This window comes from Podarcis melisellensis (genome assembly GCF_964234715.1).
Source record: "Podarcis melisellensis genome assembly, chromosome: 15".
In the NCBI taxonomy this organism is placed as follows: Eukaryota; Metazoa; Chordata; class Lepidosauria; order Squamata; family Lacertidae; genus Podarcis; species Podarcis melisellensis.
The window spans coordinates 31,763,069-31,786,081 of NC_138532.1; the positions used below are offsets into that span (position 1 = coordinate 31,763,069).

A 23,013-nucleotide genomic window follows, 5' to 3' on the forward strand; every position below is an offset into this window, starting at 1 on the left:
CTGCCAAGAATAAAGCAGATTCCAACACAAAGACCAAATAGCACTGACATCAGATCTGTAAGTTTATTTGCTCAATGTACGACGGCTACATAATGACTCACATTCATGATATTCCATCACTGAGGAAAACTGCTAAGAATGGTCCGTGTGTGAAATAATTCCTTACAGAAACACGGAGTTGGAAAAATAATCACTGATTAGACCTTAAAAAGAGTTCACTGCATAACATGACAGAAAAGCACAAACAAAGGCTCATTCGAAGAACATAGTCATTTTTCCCCTACACTGTAATAGTTATAATTTCACCATGACGAACACCAGACATTAAGATTAAGCTAACACTGGTGTTTTCTTTTGCTTTCCTTTTTTTTAAAAAAAATCATATATAATTGCATGTCACTATAGCAACATCCATAACAGATCAGTTTCGTTACGATCACTATTTGGTAGAGCAAACTTTTACCCCCAAAAAAGGAAGGGAAAAAAATAGGAGGAAAAAAAATAAATTAAAAAACTTTAAAAAATTGTTGAAGACTATTTGTCATAGGAATACATAACATCTACAGTATAAGTTAATAAATTTCAAGCTACTTTATAGAAATACAACACCAGCATGCACAATATTGTATCAATAGAATAATGGAGCAGTTATTCATTTCACTGGAGAGACAGTTATCATATAGGCAAGTGCATTTCCTTAACAAAACAAAACAAAACAAATCGAAAGAAACCATTCAAGCTGCTCACAAGTCCCCACCCCACCCGCGACTCCGTAGGTTTTAGCCCTCTTGTGCGATCTTTTCCCCCCTGCATAAAGTTTTCCTAAAGCAGCCAGAGCAAAAATAAAAAATAAAAATCATCATCATCATCATCATCATCATCATCAAGAAAAGGTTTTGTAATTCCAGTAAATCACTTCCAATTCAAATCCAGGGAGACTCATTGCTCACACTACATGATTGCAAACCAAACAGAAGCCTAGACATGGCTTCCAAAGTAGTCTTGCGACATTTCCTAAAAGGTTCCCGTCCGTTTACCCAGGTTGCAAGCCTCTCCCTCCTCTACTTCGATCCCACAGAACGTAAGATAAGCCATGGGATTTTGATGTGGCTCTTTCCCCGAGGTGGCTCAAAAGAATAATAATAATAATGGAAAAGTCACCGAGTGCAAATTCTCACGATGCAACAAAAGTTTTGGGTTTTTTTTATGCAGCTGCTTGGATACTTTAATGCTGGACTTGCTAGAGTTTTGCCTGTTGTCGATTCGCTTTTAAACCCAGACAGCCTTTGGGACTCGCAGGCCACCAAAGCAGCTCACCCCCACTGCCCAAAGCATCAAACAACGTGAGCACAAAAAACCACACAGCACTGTGTCAAATGGAGTCATTCATCTCCACAAGGGGAAGACAAATGGTGTTGCACAGGGGAAGGACCCATTGGAGGCCATTCTCCTTCTATGCAGCCCCTGATGAACAAAAGCAGGCAACCAGAGAAGGAAAACCATCAATCTGTTTTCTCTCTTTTCAAAAAAAGGGTGGGTGGGTAGAAAAATGACAGAAAAACGACTTGATTAGCTACCATAATTGGCTATTTTTTTTCCCCTTCAAGGAATCAAGACCTGTATGTGAACGGATTCTCTACAAGTTCTAGAGTGCCTAAGATTTTTTGGGGTGTGTGTGTTTTTTTTTTTTTTAAAAAAAACGAACACTGGCAAGCAAGTTCTCACCTTTATGAAATTACTACATTTCCACATCATTTCACTTCGTACCACAGGCTTCCCACTGATCAGAGACCCAGCTTTAGTAAACGGGAAACCAGGGATCTGCCATAATCTTCTGGCACAGAAGGGGGGGGGGTCAGATTATAATCACAATGGCAGCATGATTCCTGCAGAAGGGGCCATGACACCTTCACCTTCTTTTTAAAAAACGGAAGAAATCAGCATGCTCTTGGAATATACCAGGTACAGTATGAGACATACAGACCTGAATTAGTCAAATTACATTACAGTTCAGCAGCCCCCCCTTTGACCAATTATATTATGAACGCTTCTTGCTGGGGGCGGCCTCTTGGGACTTTATACTGTATAGCTGCTTACGAAGCACCCAACAGAATGGCCAACAGATGGATGTTCTTCAGGTGGCCTTTGGGCAACTGGGGAAACCGAGTCGGGTGGGTGAAGCCCATCTGCAGGTAGGAGATGGCAAGCCAGAAAAAGCAAGCAAAAAAAGGTTTACACTCAATGGCTCGGTGTCAAAAATATGGCTGTCATGTAGAAAACACTGTTAAAACTGCAATTTAGCAATAATACTGAAAGCTGTCTCAAGCATCCTGACTAGATGGGCTCTTACGGGTTTGGAGCCTAGGACTTTCCTCCCGCTTTGAAATTATGCTGTCAATAGCGTTCCAAAAGTTCGGGGCAGATATCAGAGAGGAGACACAAACAGATGCACCTCGACAACGGAAAAGGCAGGGGACATTTTAACTCGGGGGACAGACGGATGGGAAACCTTACTGGAACCACAGAACTGCTTCTCTCAAACGAACACACGCACACATACACACACAAAATTAAACCCCAACAACGAAAAGAGAGGGCCATTCCATCCAAGTTAGTCATCGTCAACTTCCACGTACGCCTAGCGATTAAGATAACTTAAAAGACAGCTCCCCCTTGAATTACTAAGTCTACAGAACAGTCCATTCGCCATTGTGAGGCTGCAACAATCGAGTTACTCCATTCCACCCAAGCACAGCCAAGCCTGACCTTTCCCGCTAAGTTGTGTTTTGGCAAAAGTGTCAAAAGAGGCAATCAAAGACAGGTTGCGGGGGGAGCCTCCCTGGAAGGTCGCCCCTCCTTTTTGTGTTTTGTTTTGTTTTTTGTCCCCCTCCCCCACCCGACCCCCTCCCCCCCACACCTCGTGGGAAAACAAAATTAAAGACTGCAGTAGTAGCATCAGCGTGCGGCTGCCAGTCCATCCGGAGGGGGGGGCGGGGTCCTAGTTGTTGCCTTCGCCACCGTCGTCGTCCTGCTGGTCGCTTGTCCAGAGCGTTAGGTTATCGCGCAGGAGCTGCATGATGAGCGTTGAGTCCTTGTAGGAGTCCTCGTTGAGGGTGTCCAGCTCGGCGATGGCGTCGTCGAAGGCCGTCTTGGCCAGGTGGCACGCCTGCTCGGGGGCGTTCTGGATCTCGTAGTAGAAAACAGAGTAGTTAAGCGCCAAGCCCAGGCGGATGGGGTGAGTGGGCTGCATGTGTTCCTTGCTGATCTCGTGGGCTTCGCTGTAGGCCTTCTCGGAGGACTCCACCACCGTCGCCCTCTTCTCCCCCGTGGCCACCTCGGCCAGGTAGCGGTAATAGTCCCCTTTCATCTTCAGGTAGAAGACTTTGCTCTCGTACTGGGTCTCGCTGCAGTTCTTGATCAGGTAGTTGTCGAGCAGGCTGAGCACGTCCTGGCACACGGCCTCCAGCTCCTTCTCGATCTTCTCGCGGTAGGCCCGCACCATCTCGATCTTCTTTTCGTTGCCGTCAGCCGAGGTCTTCTGCTCGATGCTGCTGATGACCCTCCAGGAGGAGCGCCGGGCCCCCACCACGTTCTTGTAGGCCACCGACAGCAGGTTCCTCTCTTCGTTGGACAGGGGCTCGTTCAGCTCCGTCACCTGCACCAGAGAAGGGAGGACACAACAAACAGGCCCAGTTAGCTTTTGGTCCCCACACTTGAACCTGCCGCTTTCCAAAGCTCACTCCTGCTCTATGGAAAAGTCTTTCACTAGCTCGCCCCAGCAGCAGATGCCATCTTAAACATCCCATACCTAGATTGCTGCCACATCTTTAACAGAACAGGATGGAACTGGAGGGGAGGGAAGAGAGGAATTAGGAAGAATACAGGGGGTCAAAAAGCTGTTAAAGAGATCTAGGAATGATCTGTCAGGTACTCGAATACACAAGCAACAGCGGACTCCAACTGGAAGTTTTTAAAAAGCCACACTAGTAGCTATTAAGTTTACCTGCTTGACATGAGGATTTCTGCATTTGCAGTCTTTTATTCCCCATCCATCCCTCCAAAAAGAAAGAAAGAGTACAGAATAGGGCTGGGCAATATATCAATTTATCATCCAAAACCAGTTTGAAGTCCATATTGTGATATCAGTTTCATAATTTTTGACCTGGCAATATATTGTGAATCATGGGGTGGGTGGGTGTGCTATGCAAAAATCATGATGTGGGAAAAACCATGAAGCCAGCCAATGCCTCTACAGAGCTCAATCCTTATTTCAGACATCATGATATATCAGTATATGGCGATGTTTAGCCAGGGATATATCGAAGTTGAAAACCAGGTATGGCCCAGCCCTGGTACAGAACACTACATCCTGCAAGGGATGGGACCATAACCTAGAGCATTTGGAGGATAGAGGACACTACAAATACAGCCTGCAGAAGGGCAACCAAATTTAATTTTAGGGTTAGGAGGGAAGACTTCCAGCACACTCCTTTATGTGAATAAGGCGGCACACATTTTAAAGAGCTGCCGGTAGCATGAGGCTGTAGGCGGGACTCATCACAAAACAATGCCTGGCTGCTGTCTTGTGCTGGGACACGACATTTGCATTATGGGTTGGTGGAGGACAAGGACTGCCATCAACGTACACCCCAGCTGCCTACTGCTCTTCCCCTAACAAACCCCGCCTTGCTGGTCACAGAAGAATCACATTTTTGTTTCGAGGGATCAAGAAGAAAGCCATAAGAAACAATGATCAGCTAACAAACCTAGCCAAGCAATTGAATAATAGAATTGTAGAGTTGGAAAGGACCCTGGGGATCATCAAGTCCAACCCCCTGCAATGCAGAGGTCCCATATGGGGATCAAACCTGCAACCTTGGTGTTAGCTACACCACACACCAACCAACTGAGCCAATATCTGTAGACTCAAGATATGGGAAAGGGGGAAATGGAGGATGAAAGTTAACTGATCCATCAAATGTTTTAATGCGGGGTCCTTGAAGGGTTACAAAGGCAGCCCAGGACTATAGGACCCAGGCCTGAAAGTAGGTTGCTGAAAAATTTAAAAACACAGAAACAAAAAAACATCCATGGCAAGTATTGGGGGGGGGGGGGAGTGGAGATACAGGAAAGAAGCCAGCAAGCAAGGACAAGAATAGGCAAATAGGTTGAGAGATGGGTGTGTTCCGAGATAGGATGAATGTTGGGATTTGAGGGGACAGTAAAGCCACTGAGGTCTCTTCCCACTGATTTTTAAGTTGCCCTTCATAGCATAGTTCGAGGAATGCTGTTGTTAGTTGTTCTTTTATTAAAAAAAGAAGCCAACATTTGAGATGTTCAGGCTGCCAGATCCTACACTAGAAGGATCCCATGTTGACTACGTTGCAGTCAAAAAAGCTTCCTTGACCCCAAGTAAAACGAGGGACAGGGAGTTGAATTCATCATCTGCAGCTTGCTGGAGCTTAAGAAGCAAGATGTCCGATACAACTATTTCACCTAAGCAACGGTGTTCGTGCTGCAACAGGCAGCTCCCAGAGTAAAATGCCTGGCACCCTTCATTAATGCAACAAAAACCCCGCAAGAGCACTTCCAGAAATTCACCTGCCAGCACACGGCACCAGCTCTGAGCTGCTCACTAGGCTGCCATCCCTCCAGCACCTTCAGGAATCTCAGGTCGCTCACAGAAGGCACGTTTAGTGGGCACTGCAGAGCACAGAGATAACTTGGCAGTACCGAGTCAAGGTTGCATGTACTTCCTCTCGCAATCAGGCACAGACATCAGCAGAGGCAGGCAGCAGGCTGCAGCCTCCAGCAAGAGCACGGAGATAGGATCTCAGTGGTGACAAGGCAAATAAATGGGAGATCATATTTAAGAATGTCACTCTGCCCCTCCAGTAATTCTGCACACAGCATCGCTCTATTTCGGGCCATGAAGCAATTAAACCTTTGCGATAATTTGGTTCAGACAGCGCTGCAGAAAGCTATTTAGAGCTCATTGGGTTTTATTTTAATTAGACAGCCTTAAAGCCATGCTTCAAGGGGACATCGCCTCTTGGCAGTTAACCTGGTCAAAAAGCAAAACGTGGGCATCTCTGCAGCCTGGAAAAGGACATTTTAGGTGTGGTGAGTTTTACATGAAGCAGTCTTTCCCACTTTGGATGCCCCTGAAAGATCCACGGTCTCCTGATCTTCAGGGACAACGCAGAAGGTCACGGCCATATTCCAAGAGTGAGTCCAAGGCACAGGCTATTAGTGGTAGCACCTCCAGCTAGCCGCTTGCTCTGGGTACCATCTAGACTACTTGAGAATATGTGCCACAATGGCCTCCCTGGAAACAACTGCAAAATCTGAATAAGTTTTGTTCTTAGCTTGAAGCAGGAACTTAAATCTCCAGCTCCTTAAAGCTGGACAGCAGCAACTGGGCCGCAGAGATTTGTTTCGTAATTGCATTTTATTTATTGAACAGGATTCATAGAATGCTTGATCATCCTTAACTTCCAAGAGATTTACACAAAATATAAAACGTTCATTAAAAAGACTGGGGTGGGGGGGAGAAACCAACCATTAAAAGCAAGTTAATCTAAAATGTATCAAAATAATAATAAGTAAAATAACCAGAAGCTATTAAGTATGTATATAATAGAATACAATTACATGTTTCAATCACAGCATGTTCAATTTATGCAGGGATAATTTGTGCTACCTTTGGGTTATTACGAAGTGTGGCTGTTTTCAAGTTGTATTCATAGTGGTGGTTCTCGTAATGGTTTATCCGTTCAGAAAAAAGCAAATATAAGGTGACATGATAGAAGGGTATAGAATCATGGCATGGAGAAAGTGGATACAGTGGTACCTCGGGTTAAGTACTTAATTCGTTCCAGAGGTCTGTACTTAACCTGAAACTGTACTTAACCTGAAGCACCGCTTTAGCTATGGGGCCTCCTGCTGCTGCTGTGCCGCCGGAGCACGATTTCTGTTCTCATCCTGAAGCAAAGTTCTTAAACTGAAGCACAATTTCTGGGTTAGCAGAGTCTGTAACCTGAAGCTTATGTAACCTGAAGCGTATGTAACCCAAGGTACCACTGTAGAGGAAAGTTTTTCTTGCTCTCTCCCAACACTAGAAGAACTCATGGACATCCAATGAAGCTCAATGTTGGAAGACTCAGGGAGGACAATAGAAAGCTCTTCTTTGCACAGTGCAGAATTAAATTATGGAACTTGCAGCCACAAGAAGCAGGGATGGGCCACAAACTTGGATGGATTTAAAAGAGGATTATACAAATTCATGGAGCAAAGAGCTATTGGTGGCTATAAGGCCACCATGGTTATGCTCTGCCTCCACAGCCGGAGGCGAAAATTCTGCTGGAAACCAGTTGCTGGAAACCACTGGAGGAGAGAGGGTGCTTGTACTTGGGTTTTCCCACTGACCACTGTGAGAACAGGATGCTGGACTATTAGGGCCTTTGGTCTGTTCTAGCAGGCCCTAACAATGTTCCTAATAAAACTTACATCTAATACCCACAGGAAATAATGGCTCTCGGTATACAGGTAACTGACTCCCTGGCAATGAAGGCTGCCGGGTTCTACAGCTGACAGCAGGTTTGAGATGTCACAAAGGGGAAATGATCAAGGCAACCCCACCCTATGAACCCTTCAGTAACCTATGAAAGGGCAGGAGCCCAACCTCCTATAGCCTGTCCCAAAGTTTTCATGGCGCAGCTGAAGAGAGATGCACACCACATGTATCTCTCGCTGTTCTAGCTACCATATTCTCCTAAGCAAAATCGTGGCTTGTCTCCGCAAGCAGTAGGGTCAGTGTTAGATCCACAAAGTGGCATGGAGGCAGCATTCAAGTGCGAGATTCAGATTGCCAGTTCATGTGGAAAAGGCTTCAAGTTTTCTTCCACCGCCTACCACCTTAACAGGTACCTGCACTGTCTTGGAATTCATATTATCTAGGATTAGACAAGTCATTCATCATCTGCTCCACAAGCCCTCGGAAGGCAACCTTGCTCTCATTCACATAGGTGAAATTAAATCTGTTCATTTTCTCACACCGGCCATATTTCATAAGCCAGTGTCAAAGCTTCACAACAGACTGTGTGCTTAAGGATTCTGACCGGCACCACCCTGGCCTCCTTTGTCTGCCCGTAAGTGCGAGACAGACGCTGGAAAAACTGTGTTAAGGGAATCTTGGCCAACAGCACAGAAGCAAGGACTGTGCACATTAATCCACTGGATTTCATTTTATACAGGGAGAGCACTGGAATGAAGGTAAATGTCTAACCAATAAAACAGGAATGTGAAGACAGGTGGAAGCACACATGGTTTGGTTGTTGCCACCAAATCCAGATCTTTGGAAGGCAGGCAGCAACCTTGTGACTTTGTTCTGAGTTTAGAAGAAGAGTTTGGATTTGATATTCTGCTTTATCACTACCCTAAGGGGTCTCAAAGCGGCTCACAATCTCCTTTCCCTTCCTCCCCCACAACAAACACTCTGTGAGGTGAGTGGGGCTGAGAGACTTCAGAGAAGTGTGACTAGCCCAAGGTCACCCAGCAGTTGCATGTGGAGGAGCGGGGAAGCGAACCCGGTTCCCCAGATTATGAGTCTACCGCTCTTAACCACTACACCACACTGGCTCTTTGGGTTTCCGGGATCCAAAAATGCGTACTGAGCAAGCTGTAACCTCCCCGCAGGCAAGGGCAGCACAGGCAAGGGAAGGATCTTCTAAGTAAGAGACTCCACTGCTTTGCAAGGATGCTTGTAGATGCTGCACCTGTCTGCATCTTCAAAAGCCACCCCTTTCGATCTCTCTGCAGCAGCCATTTTTGCCCACACTATTTAGACACACTATTGTCTAGAGATCACAAGCCATCTTCAGCGGAACCTTTCCTGAAGGCATTCTGCCTAACAATGCTGTAAGCCCAAGGAAAGACTTGTGTCACTTCTGTCTCCTAACAAAGGGGCCAGGATGCAGATGGCACCAAATCTGTAGATGGCAGCAGTGGGGACTTCCGATTCATAGGCCACTGCCAGTGAAATTTCCTTCAAGAGACTGATGGATTTCAAGCTAGGCACCAAATGGCACCTTAAACCTAGGCTACGCTTGCCACAACAGAATGTCTATTTGTCAGCGGGTTGGACTAAATGACCCTTGGGGTCCCTTCCAACACTGTGATTCTATGATTCTATGATCTCAACTACATTGCAGGACTGTAGCTTGCTCTTACAACTACAGTATTCACTTGTCCCGGTATGCAAGAAGTAGAAATGGAAATGGTATTAGCTATATGAACAAAGGCAGCGGTTTTTAAAATTGTGATCACCAACCTGGTGCCCAGAAATCTCCAAGTAGTCACAATTGGACCCACAACAGTTGGACCTACTGCAAAACGCACCTGGAGAATTTTGGACACTGATTTCAAGGTATCGCATCAGCCACAAACAGCTTCCATTACATGTGCCTTTTCCTCATAGTAAAAGGATAGGTAAAGGTAAAGGTACCCCTGCCCGTACGGGCCAGTCATGTCCGACTCTATGGTTGTGCGCCCATCTCACTTAAGAGGCCGGGGGCCAGCGCTGTCCGGAGACACTTCCGGGTCACGTGGCCAGCGTGACGAAGCTGCTCTGGCGAGCCAGCACCAGCGCAGCACACGGAAACGCCGTTTACCTTCCCGCTATAAAGTGGTCCCTATTTATCTACTTGCATTTAGGGGTGCTTTCGAACTGCTAGGTGGGCAGGAGCTGGGACCGAACGACGGGAGCTCACCCCGCCGCGGGGATTCGAACCGCTGACCATGCGATCAGCAAGCCCTAGGCGCTGAGGTTTTCCCCACAGCGCCACCAGCGTCCGATATAGTAAAAGGACGCAAAGGGGGACTACATAAGGTCTACATAATGTAGAAATTGTAGTTCTGAAGTTCTCCATGAGCATAAAGGTGCTCTTAATACTATCAGCTATGCCAAATGCATCCTAGATCCAACCCTCTTCCTTGCGCTTTGCTGGAACGCCCAGTTCAAGCTAACAAAATGTTGGGTGCCCCTGATGCGGAAGTTATTGGGGGGGATCATGCAGGATATAAGCTGCTACAGCCATATGGCATCAGAATGTCCAGCCCCGCTAGATCAGGCCAAAACTTCCTGTTCTCACAGTGGCCAAATAGATGTCATAATTCCAAGCAACTGCTATTCAGATGCATTATGCCTCCGACAGTGAAGGAACATCATGGAGAATTGGGCTATCGAGTTACTAGTCATGATGGATGTTGGAGCCTGATCTACAGTGGTACCTTGGCTCCCAAACAAATCATCTCCCGAATGCCGCAAACCCGGAAGTGTTCCAGTTTGCGAACGTTTTTTGGAAGCCATGCCTTGGCTTTTGAATGGTTTGGGGAGCTGAACGGACTCCTGGAACAGATTTAAGTTCCGACAACCAAGGTACCACTGTATTATAATCAGAGCCAGGCAAGAATGGCTTTGCTCAGATAAAACACTGAACTTTGGCTCTGCATTCTGTGAACAAACCACAAACTCCCCCTTTGCTTTCCCTCTGGCATGAAAATTGGGAAGCTTTCCCACTTCCAGTTTTAAAGTAACTGTGGTTTATTGCTGTCTTAGCCCAACGGTTAGCCGTAACTACAGTTTAAGGAAACAAACCAACTTCAAGCTGCAGTTCATGGCTCCCTAAACCATACTTAAGGCTAACCAGTTTCTGGTTCAGATGCACTTATAAAGCATGGCCAATAGATTATGGAAGCAAATGTTTCCAATATCCTCCTTGTGGCCATACCAGAGGAGGTGGAAGAGGGGAGAACATGCGCCCAGGATTTGGGCAGCCAACACTCAGTTGGTAGAGCATGAGCCTCTTAACCTCAGGGTTGTGAGTTTGAGTCCCACATTAGGTAAAAAACAGATTGCAGTTTAGCTTCACATCAGAACCCAACTCCCTTTGAAGGTCCAGGAACACCAGTGACCTCTGCCTGGTAGAACACTCTGGGAGCGGAAGATAAACCCATCGAGAAATTAATGCGCAGCTCTGTTTTCTCCAAAAATAATAACAATGCTATTCTGCATCAGGCAGGTAACTGCATAACTGGGATGTCTCTAATGCTCTGCATGTTCACTGGTAAATAAAGTCCCACAAAGCAGGGGGACCTCTGACGCATTTTTGTTGAGTCAGGATAAAAAAATATACCAGACAAGTAGCTTTTCCAATCAGCAGTTTAGTTTCAAACCATAATACAGCCATGCCTCGGGTTGCGAACGTGATCCATGCAGGAGGCACGTTTGCAACCCGCAGCGTGACGCAATTTGGCGCTTGTGCGCATGCGTGTGACGTCATTTTGTGCTTCTGCACATGCACCAAAACCCGGAAGTAACCTGTTCCGATACTTCCGGATTCGGTGCGGTCCGCAATCCGAAAACGCACAACCCGCAGCGTTCGTAACCCGAGGTATGACTGTACTGAACATACTAAAGCTTTAAGGACCAGTTGAGAAACGGCCAAGCTGTGTAACTAAGTATCTCTCAAGAGCCCAACATGATGGCCTGATGCTAAGCCTGTCAAGAGAGATACAGTTACCAGCCCCCTTTCAAAGGGATTTCTGCTCTAATTTCAGGAACTATTAAAGTTACAACTGCCTGCATCCCACTCTTCCCCCAGACAAATGGAGGAGGGATCAGCCTTGGGAGTTTTAGTGTAACTAGCCAGAGTACAGTTATAGCCAATTCACCTCCACCAGAACTACAAAAGTTCTCTCCGCCTGTACAAGGGCTTCATGCAAAGTTTCTTGATGGCCTTTGTTTTTGGGAAAGCCTCAAGACTTTGGCAGGACATTAAGTTCACTCACATTCTGTAAAAGGTTTTGAATGAACCGTTTTAAAGTAGGCAAAGCAAATGGAATAACTGCAACCTTTGCTGTTGATAATCTATGGAAGGAGGCGCTGCCACCGTGTGCAGGAGAGGGAAAGAACGCATGCGCTGGTGATCCACGTGGCGATTCCCAGACCATCCGTGGGCCAGATCCAGAAGGCAACTGGGCATGATCCGGTCCGTGGGCCTTAGTTTGCTGACCCATGGTCTGGGCATTTGTGCTGGAGAAAATAAGAATGTAAGAAAAGCCTTCTGGATCAAGCCAGTGGCCCGTCGATTCCCGCATCCTGTTATCACAGTGGCCGACCAGATGCCTGTAGGAAACCCACAAGCAGGATCTGACCACAAGAGCCCTCTCCCCTCCTGTGGTTTCCAGCAACTGCCCTTCAGAAGCCTTGATGCCTCCCACTGCGGAGGCAGGGCACAGCCTTCATCATGGCTAGATGTTATCAATGGCCTTCTCCTCCATGAATCAGTCCAACTCTCTTTGGAAGCCATCCATGTCACCTGTGGGAGCGAGCTCCATCGTTTTAACAATGCGCTGAATGATAAAAACTCAGTTTTGCACACACACACACCCTATTATTATTATATTAAATTTCTATACCCCTCTTCATCAGAGGACCCCAAGACAATTTACAATATAAAAACACAAAAATACATTAAAATAAAATAAATAATAATAATAAAAAATTTATATCCCACCCTCCCCAGCCAAAGCCGGGCTCAGAGCGGCTAACAACATTAAAATGATACAACATTCTAAAATCATTTCATTATAAAATCAAATCAAAACATAGTAACAAAACAATGACACACACACAGAGCGCAGGGAGGGACTACATGCACACCCAAAGCAGGCGACCCAATAATTATGGAGTTAACTGGTCCACAATATAAACAGGGGGCTTTTGCATTTTAAGTTCATCAGTGGGTACCAATAACTTGCACCCACTGGAAACCAAGCCTTATGAGGAGCGCTTGAAGGAGTTGGGTGTGTTCAGCCTGGTAAAGAGGAGATTGAGAGGAAATATGTCAGCCATCTTCCATTATCTTAAGGGCTGTCACGTGGAAGATGGAGCAAGCTTCTTTAGTCCTGCTCCGGAGGGTAGGAGTCAAACCAATGGCTTAAAGTTACAAGAAAGGAGATTCCGACTAAACATCGGGAAGAACTTTCTGCCAGTAAGAGCTGTCTGACAGTGGAATGGGCTCCCTCAGGAGGTAGTGGAATCTCCTTCATTGGAGGCTTTTAAGCAGAGGTTGGATGGCCATCTGTCATGGATGCTTTAGCACTGCAGGGGGCTGGACTAGATGACTATTGAGGTCCCTTCCAACTCTACAATTCTATGATCCTACCATCTTTACAGCCTTCCGCTTCATTAGGTTTCGCATCCATGCACCTAGGGGCTGGCACCATAGGCAAGACTTATTACTACGGCCTGCTGTGCTACATCTGTCAATTTGAGAAGGCCGTTCCTCTGCATTATGTTATACAAAGAGATAGTTGTATAAAAGCAGGTGAGTGTTAATTCACTGGCAAGAGAATGATGCAACGGCAAAGCTGAAGTCTCACATGATCAGAGAAGCAGAGCTCAAAGGAGTACAAGCACACAGTCAGAGGGTGGCAATTAACAGCAATTAATATTTCCTGTAGTCATTTTGCTTTTGTTATTCTAACCTGAGTTCCTACAGCAGATGATTCCCCCACACTGGATATGACCATGTTTTAAGGCTCTAGCAGCTTGCCGCAAGCACATTCTTACAATCAAGTGTTTTTAGGAGAAAAGACAGCATGCTTTTGGGAGTTCCTGTTCCACCTCAAGATCACCATTCCTAGAAAACACTGAGGGCCTCTGGCACAGTTACTATCTTTGTTCAAAGGGGCAGAAATGCACTCATGACAGAAAAACCAACATCTGAAGAACTTATGAGTAGGCGCAGGAATGAGTCAGACCCGAGCATGCCAACTGATTCCATCAGAGGGGATGAGTAATTTTAATAGTTCTCTCCCTGAATGACAAAATTCCAATCAATTAGAACAATTGTAAGCTATTCATATGAAGTGACAATTCCCGTGCTAATTAGTGTTGCATTGTCCTACAAGATCGCAAATGCAGATCTCGGTTGCTTAAATCAAAGCCCATTCCCGATTCAGAAATCTTGAAGATATGTTCTTTCCTAAGCCGAGGGCTGCTCCCTCACATTGGTTGCCATACTGAGACAAGTGCTTGTCCATTGAGCACAGCTACTGTCTACTACCTCTTGAGTTTTTCAAGACAAAATTCCCTCTCTGCCCTCTTGAGATATGCAGGTCAAAATTTCCTTCATGTATAGCATGATTTGGGCAATGGCTCTTACTTTCACTGCTACTTTTCATGACAAATATCACAGAAAGGGCAAGTAAACATCCCATGGTCTTCATCATTCTCTTTTGGTGGATGGGATGAAGGATACCCCAATTTATCCAATTAATTCCAAGAGAGTCTGCATCAGGCAGAGTCATCTAATGAATTTTGTAGTGAAGCAGTTAACTGAATCAAAGTCGCCCTGACTAAATCTGACTCTAATCCACTAAACCACAAATGTAACTAGTGGATAATGAATATATGACTGAACACTTCTTAGATATTTAACCATTAACTAATGAGCATGTGAATTTGACTTAGTGAGTACATTAAATAAAATATTTGGAAGCTTGCCTGAACAGAGAAGTGCCTTGTCTCAATTTCGAAAGTTCAGAACCAAGGAAAAATGAATCATGACATGCAGGTGTTTATCGCTTGGGAAGAATGAAGTTTTTGCCTTTGCAAATGGAAGAGGTGAAGCTGAATTTAATGCAGATCAGAACAGGAACCCTCTTCTAAACCTGCAAATGATATATATATATATATATATATATATATATATATATATATATACACACACACATACATACATACATATATATATATATATATATATATATATATGCATGCACATCTCTATCACTTAACTGACAGAAGTCCCATCCTCTGAGACTTCATTCTGAAGTTAGTCAGTTATCCAAACTTAGACCTTGATTCATTGCTCTAGGAACCCATCCCATGGTATTTAATGGCATCTGATCTACCCTACCCAAACCAGAATTCTATATGACCTCACACTGAGAGCGTTAATTTGGGAACTGCCAAAGGGTTAGAGGCCTAATTTTCCAGAAACACTGGCAGCAGAAAGAGCATTCTGAGATTTGAGGGGGGGGGGATTGAAGTTGGCAGTGAACTGAAATAATAATAACTGAAGTAATTGCCCCAAACTCAGCTTGCAGCTACAAGACACACCCACCTTATTTAAGAACAACGGGGTGCTTGGCTGTCTGATTTCCTTACGCTTTTAGGCGTTTATTTACCAGGCTATGAAATGTTTTAAAACCAGAAAACATGCAAAGTCGGCCTTTAAAATGCTGTAGTGGCTTTATGTTGTTTGCTAGCTGGGAATTTAGTGTGGCTTATTTATTATTATTTATTTTTATATACACTGCTTAATACCAAAACATGCTAAGCAGTCAACGAAGAGAGGGGACAACAATGAAAGCCAAACAGACAATAAATTCCAAGAAATACAAAACGTAGCTACACTTCAGAGAAACCCTTTTAGCCTGGACCTCTGGAAAGTGAGAAGCATGCTCTACCTACCGGTGTTTCTAGCGTCATTCCTCTGGCCAACTACCAAGGATTGGACCACTGTAGCACACTTTACATTTTCTTGCCCTTGAAAGTGTTCAGAAGCTAGCCTAAGACACAGCCAGCTTGTCTGAAGGAACATCTCAACTTGATATGAAATAACCAGGGTGACAGCAGACCATACATACTCCTGCCATATGAGCCCTCTGGGTGTCAGAAACCAATTATGATTAAGGTCTTCTCAGGAGCAATTCTGAATTTCCTCCCAAGGGAGACTCCTGAATTTCCTCCCAAGGTTCATCACTGTTCATGATTCCACGAAACGGACCAAGACGTTCCCTTGCGTCATCAAAAGTCTTCATAAGGAGCTGAATCTTGTCAGCTGATGTTGCTATTCTGCAATGTTACTGTACATTTACAGAAACCTGCAGACAATGTATGGTTAGTTATCTATTATAGGGAGGCCCAGCCTCCTCACTTCTGCTATTCTGCAGCTCCCAACTCTGTGACCTTCTCCTCTCCTGCCATTTCCCACCCCATACCTTCTCTTCCACCCCAGTCATCTCCCCTCTTCACAATTTTTTCTTACGCTCACCTGCTTTCACTGGCCAGCTGCCTTCAAGACCCTGCTTCTTCCTTTCCTATTCACACAGAGGTAGGGAGGAGTGTTTTTTTATGACTACTTTTTTGCTACAATTTTCCGCAGAAAGCTTTCAATTTCTATTTTTTTAAAAAAAAAGTTTCATAAAATTCATTTGACTCACAGTTTACCTGTAAATCAGGGGGCAGGCCCAAAATAAGAGTAAAGGTAAGGCATATAATAATTTAAATAGCTGTCACAGCACAATTTTGCATTGGCTTGTTTTTATTACCATTCGTCTATTTGGGACATTCTTGAGGAGGAACCCCCCATGTACAAATGAATGCCCCAATTCCACCATTCCTACAAGGACTATCTGCTTATTGGCAACATCGAAATGATCACCAACAGTACAAAGGTGTCTCACAATTGGTCAGCATCACAGGATTAACAAGACTGGTGTGGAACTTTCAGCCTGAGAAGAATATACTGTTCTGCACTAAAACCCCTGTCACTTTTTCTTTAAAACAATACCTCTTAAGTTTTTTGCTTCCCATCACTAGCTCCCATCATCCCTGATCACTGGTCCTGTTAGCTAGGGATGATGGGATTTGTAGTCCCAAAACAGCTGGAGACCCAAGTTTGGCCATGCCTGGCCTAGACCATCTTTTATCACATGCACAAGCTGGAGATCACACAACCAGTTTATGACACAGCGCTCATTCAAGCAACTGGTTCTGTCATGCGAATGAAGGAGGAAGTGTTTACTTAAGACTACAACAGCCCAGCAAGTCATTCTCCATAGCAACAGTATTGTATAGTTAAAAGCTTGACTAAATCTGGCTTTTTTTTGCTGACATTTTCGCATTACCCATCAGGCAGTATCTGCTTGCTGCCTAAGAAAACCTTGTATCTATGCACTTGCCAGGTAGCCAAACCCGGAATTGCACTCAGGAAAGCGACCTGATGGGAGGCTGGACTGACCGCTTCTGTGTGCAATATATAAAGGCGGGGCACTATCAAAAAGATAAACCTCCTCCAACATAGAAATGCACCAGGCTGCTACGGGAGATCCCCACCACTGCGGGACAGTAAAACCTTTACAGGCTAGAAACTTTTGCTGTCTTGACAAGGCTGGTGGTCATTACTGAAGGACAGCTTTATTCTTCCTTTTTCTTTCTACTTGTGGCTGAATACTCCCAAGAAGTGTAGCTCAGCTCTCATTGTGAGTTTGGTGTAAGAAAAAAGATGCAGAAGTATTCATATCCCACCAAGTAGCTCAAGACGGTGTACACAGTTGTCCCCATCCCCAGTTTATCCGTACAACAACCCTGAGAGGTAGGTTAGGCCGAGAGGCAGTGCCTGGCCCAAGGTCACCCAGCGAGCTTCAAGGCCAAGTAAAGCATTTGAACCCTGGTCTTCTAGCCCCTAATCCAACACTCTGATCAACACACCACACTGGCTGGTGCCAGCTTAGGAGGTTTAGTTTGGTCAGAATCAAGTATATGCTTCCAGAGTTAACATTACTTCTGGTATATGGGACACCATAGCCATTAGAAGGTTGTGAAAATTTGTGTCCCGGGCTTTTTAGACTCTTCTACCCATGTACTATCTGAAAGCAAAGGGGAGGGAGCCAGATGGGGTGAAGGAGAGGGACAATTATTTTTTGATATTTGGAGGGGGGGGGGAGAGAGAGAGAGATGCAGCAGTATATTCTGTTCAAGCTTTAAACTAAGCTGTGCTGTTACTATGGAGAAGGGAAGGGAATCTGCCTGTAAAAGTCTCCAAGTTCAATGGCCTATAATAATTTTAAGCCTACACATTTCCACTTAATAGCCTGGCTCTGCACATTTATGACCTGGGTCATTAGCTAAAGCCAAGAGGTGCCTCGGTGATCAGGCAGGCTTCAGGTGTTCAAGCAGCACAGCAACACAGCCCGCCTACACCCCTTTGTCCTCCTGCCAGCCCTGAGGCAGCCCCGCCCAACAGCACCAGCGCAGCTGCCTCAATCAGCTGTTTGAGAAATTAAGACTTTATCCCAAGTGGGTCGCGGCTCCACTTTTAAGGGGTGAGCAACATCGCAGCCAGAACACAGAAGTCAGTTCTAAAACCAGCCGATTGCACTCAGTGTTGGAAACTCAAGATATATAAGCTAACTGCCAAATGGCACCTTAAACCTAGGTTACGGTCGCCACAGCAGAATGCCTAGGCGCCATTGCCCCCCAGTGAAATTTGTTGTTGCTATTCATTTCATTAACACTCTGTATTTTAAAGACAAGACCTCAATGGGGTTTACAGCACATTAAAACATCAAATACAACAATCCAGAATAAAACCAATTCAAGGGAAAGATTTCAGATCCTTCTCTAAGTGACACTTTGCTTGCCCCATATTTATTTATTTAGCTACTTGATTTATAGAGCTGCCAGTAGCAGAAGGACTCTAGGAAGCCAGTGTGCTGTAGTGGCGAGAGTGTCAGACTAGGACCTGGGAGATCAGGGTTCGAATCCCCACTCAGTCAGGATGGGAGCTCACTGGGTGACCTTGGAGTCACTCACAGCCTCCTAACCTACCTCAAAGGGTCGTTGTCGGGATTACCGTATTTTTCGCACCATAGGACGCACTTTTTCCCTCCTAAAAAGCAAGGGAAAATGTGTGTGCGTCCTATGGAGCGAATGCAGGCTTTCGCTGAAGCCTGGAGAGCGAGAGGGGTCGGTGCGCACCGACCCCTCTCGCTCTCCAGGCTTCAGGAAGCTATCCGCTAGGAGTGGGAGACCCAGCTCTCCCACCGCTAGCGGAGCGCTGCATTAATCCCGAAGCTTGGGGCGTGCGGAGCTCAGCGCGCCCCAAGCTTCTGGGTGCCGGCAAGGTCTCCGCTAGCCCTGGGAGAGCCCCGCGATGTCGCGCAGCTCTCCCAGGGCTAGCGGACCACTGCGCTAATCCAGAAGCTTGGGGCGTGCGGAGCTCAGCGCGCCCCAAGCTTCTGGGTGCCGGCAAGGTCTCCGCTAGCCCTGGGAGAGCCCCGCGATGTCGCGCGGCTCTCCCAGGGCTAGCGGACCACTGCGCTAATCCAGAAGCTTGGGGCGTGCGGAGCTCAGCGCGCCCCAAGCTTCTGGGTGCCGGCAAGGTCTCCGCTAGCCCTGGGAGAGCCCCGCGACGTCGCCCGGCTCTCCCAGGGCTAGCGGACCACTGCGCTAATCCAGAAGCTTGGGGCGTGCGGAGCTCAGCGCGCCCCAAGCTTCTGGGTGCCGGCAAGGTCTCCGCTAGCCCTGGGAGAGCCCCGCGACGTCGCCCGGCTCTCCCAGGGCTAGCGGACCACTGCGCTAATCCAGAAGCTTGGGGCGTGCGGAGCTCAGCGCGCCCCAAGCTTCTGGGTGCCGGCAAGGTCTCCGCTAGCCCTGGGAGAGCCCCGCGACGTCGCCCGGCTCTCCCAGGGCTAGCGGACCACTGCGCTAATCCAGAAGCTTGGGGCGTGCGGAGCTCAGCGCGCCCCAAGCTTCTGGGTGCCGGCAAGGTCTCCGCTAGCCCTGGGAGAGCCCCGCGACGGCTAGCGGAGACCTTGTCGGCGCCCAGAAGCTTGGGGCGCGCTGAGCTCCGCATGCCCCAAGCTTCGGGATTAGCGCTCCGCTAGCCGTGTCTAGGCTGCGGATAGCAGCCTGCTTCCCGGAGCGTCGGGCGCCCTGAAAGCAGAGCTCCCGGCGCTTCGGGAACACACCCGCAGCGTGGGGACCCTTGCAGGAGCTCCCCGCAAGGCTCCCCAAGCTGCGGATAGCAGCCTGCCGCCCGGCGCGAGGAGCACCCTGAAGCAGAGCGCCCCTCGCGCCAGGCATACATCCGCAGCTTGGGGAGCCCTGCAGCAGTTCCCCGCAAGGCTCCCCAAGCTGCGGATAGCAGCCTGCTTCCCGGAGCGTCGGGCGCCCTGAAAGCAGAGCGCCCGGCACTTCAGGAACACATCCGCTGTGTGGAGAGCCTTGCAGGAGTTCCCCGCAAGGCTCCCCACGCTGCGGATAGCAGCCTGCCGCCCGGCGCGAGGGGCGCCCTGAAGCAGAGCGCCCCTTGCGCCGGGCAGACATCTGCAGCGTGCAGAGCCCTGCAGCAGTTCCTCACAGGGCTCCCCACGCTGCGGATAGCAGCCTGCTTCCCGGAGCGTCGGGCGCCCTGAAAGCAGAGCGCCCGGCACTTCAGGAACACATCCGCTGCGTGGAGAGCCTTGCAGGAGTTCCCCGCAAGGCTCCCCACGCTGCGGATAGCAGCCTGCCGCCCGGCGCGAGGGGCGCCCTGAAGCAGAGCGCCCCTCGCGCCGGGCAGACATCTGCAGCGTGCAGAACCCTGCAGCAGTTCCTCACAGGGCTCCCCACGCTGCGGATAGCAGCCTGCTTCCCGGAGCGTCGGGCGCCCTGAAAGCAGAGCGCCTGGCGCTTCGGGAACACATCCGCTGCGTGGAGAGCCTTGCAGGAGTTCCCCGCAAGGCTCCCCAAGCTGCGGATAGCAGCCTGCCGCCCGGCGCGAGGAGCACCCTGAAGCAGAGCGCCCCTCGCGCCGGGCAGACATCTGCAGCGTGCAGAGCCCTGCAGCAGTTCCTCACAGGGCTCCCCACGCTGCGGATAGCAGCCTGCTTCCCGGAGCGTCGGGCGCCCTGAAAGCAGAGCGCCCGGCACTTCAGGAACACATCCGCTGCGTGGAGAGCCTTGCAGGAGTTCCCCGCAAGGCTCCCCACGCTGCGGATAGCAGCCTGCCGCCCGGCGCGAGGGGCGCCCTGAAGCAGAGCACCCCTCGCGCCGGGCAGACATCTGCAGCGTGCAGAGCCCTGCAGCAGTTCCTCACAGGGCTCCCCACGCTGCGGATAGCAGCCTGCTTCCCGGAGCGTCGGGCGCCCTGAAAGCAGAGCGCCTGGCGCTTCGGGAACACATCCGCTGCGTGGAGAGCCTTGCAGGAGTTCCCCGCAAGGCTCCCCAAGCTGCGGATAGCAGCCTGCCGCCCGGCGGGTGGGGCGCCCTAAAGCAGAGCGCCCCTCACGCCAGGCATACATCCGCAGCGTGGGGAGCCCTGCAGCAGTTCCCCGCAAGGCTCCCCAAGCTGCGGATAGCAGCCTGCCGCCCGGCGGGTGGGGCGCCCTGAAGCAGAGCGCCCCTCGCGCTAGGCAGACATCAGCCAGCCCCACAAGCTCGGGGGACAGCAGGGAGGCGCAGCGCCACTATCCCGCTGTTCCTCGACCTGGTTCGGTTTCCCTGACCTGCTTTTGGGGGGGAAATAAAGGGAAAAAATTTTTCCTTTATTTCCCCCCAAAAAAACTAGGCACGTCCTATGGTCCGGTGCGTCCAATCGTGCGAAAAATACGGTAACAGAGGAGGGGAGTGAACCATGTACTCCCTTAGAGAAAAAGGTGGGCTATAAATGCAATAAATGAGCTCCTCTTCTTACCTGCATAAGAAAGTTGGAGAAGCCAACCAGATGGAGATGTCAGTTGCCAATCTGGCATCCAGAGATCTCCACGTGGTCGCAAGTGGAACGACGCCTGTTGCAAAACGCACCTGGCTGATTTCTAACACTGATGCCACTTCAAACAGAAGCTTCCATTTTATTCCACAGATGCCATTTATGTATGCATCCAGCACACACTTAAATGGGCCTACAGTTTAGAATGCCCTGAACATTATTTTTTTTTAAAGTGAATTATTCAGTAAAATACACCCAAGATTTTATATTCACAAGAGGTTTAATTGAGCTGACACACTAGATGTTAACAATAAGGGACTGAGCAGATTTCTGTGCCACTCAGATATTCTAACGTCAGGAAATCTCAACAATTCTCAAGGCTTGTGTGTTTTCAACATGAGGCTCAAGGCTTGTGTATTTTGGTACCTCCTTTCCCACACTTCCAGGCAAAAGATTGCTATACACATGCCCAATAAAACTTAGGCAGTTCTGAAACCCATTTCTAGGAGGGGTAGCTGTGATAGTCCATTGCAGGGGGGAGGGAAAATGTCACACTGAGGGACTTCCGGGTTAGCGCGATCTGGAAATGGCGGATTCCCTCCGAGCTGCGGAGGGAATCGGCTCCACGGAGGACGGGTCTTGCCGCGCCGGCGATGCGGGGACCCTTAGAAACCGCAGGCGCTGAAGCCTGCAGACGGGAAGACTCGGTGGGCGCCTTAAGCACCCCCCCGACCCTTGAAAAAGGGTACGGAGGGCGGTGTGGCGCTGAGAGTCGATTGACACCTCGGTGGAGCGGAGCCGCGAGCCACGACCAGAGAGCGCTGACTTTCTCCCTGGAAATTCGGACTGAAAGACTTAACCCGTGAGTAAACGGAATTTGGCTATAAGAAATTTTTCCCTTGAATTCGAGACGACCGGAGGGTGTGCTAAAAGGGAGTCCGCACCCCCCCTAATTACAGATAATTTTCAAGCAAAGTTTTGAGAACTAAGGCGGAAAAGACATATTTATACGGTATAAAAGAAACTTCTTCTACGATTTAACAAAAGAAGTGTTGATTTAACAAAAGAAGTGCTGTGCTGGAGAGGGAGGCGAAATTCTTTGTGAACCCCCCCCCCCCGGGACCAGGGAGAGTCCCATGTTTGAGTCTGGTGAAGAAGAATAAGTTGCTAAAAGAGCTGTCAAATGGACAGATTGAAAACTTGTTAACTGATATCTCTCTGAACTAAAAGTTAAATTGAAACAAAGTGGTTGGAGACCTGATAGAAAGAAACAAAAAAGGCTTTGGACTGTTGGAAAAGTTTACAAAGTAACCAGAATCCCTCTAGGGGGATTCCAAAGCTACTACAATGGCTGCAGAAGGAAAACTACAGGCAGAGATAAACAGGATGTTCTATCTTGTGGGAATACTGCAGGAGCAGAGTTTGAGTATGAACAAACAATTAATGACCTTGACTTCAGGAACAA

General features: G+C 48.0%; 1 protein-coding gene across 1 annotated transcript in view; it reads right to left on the bottom strand.

Moving 5' to 3' along the window:
* Positions 1-49: 49 nt before the first annotated feature.
* YWHAG (tyrosine 3-monooxygenase/tryptophan 5-monooxygenase activation protein gamma) overlaps positions 50-23,013 on the bottom strand; it is a 32,997-nt gene continuing 10,033 nt past the window's right edge. The window contains exon 2 of the mRNA XM_081890697.1: positions 50-3,655. Coding sequence (XP_081746823.1) covers positions 2,999-3,655 — 657 coding nt within the window. The 3' untranslated portion in view covers positions 50-2,998. The remainder of the gene's footprint in view (positions 3,656-23,013) is intronic.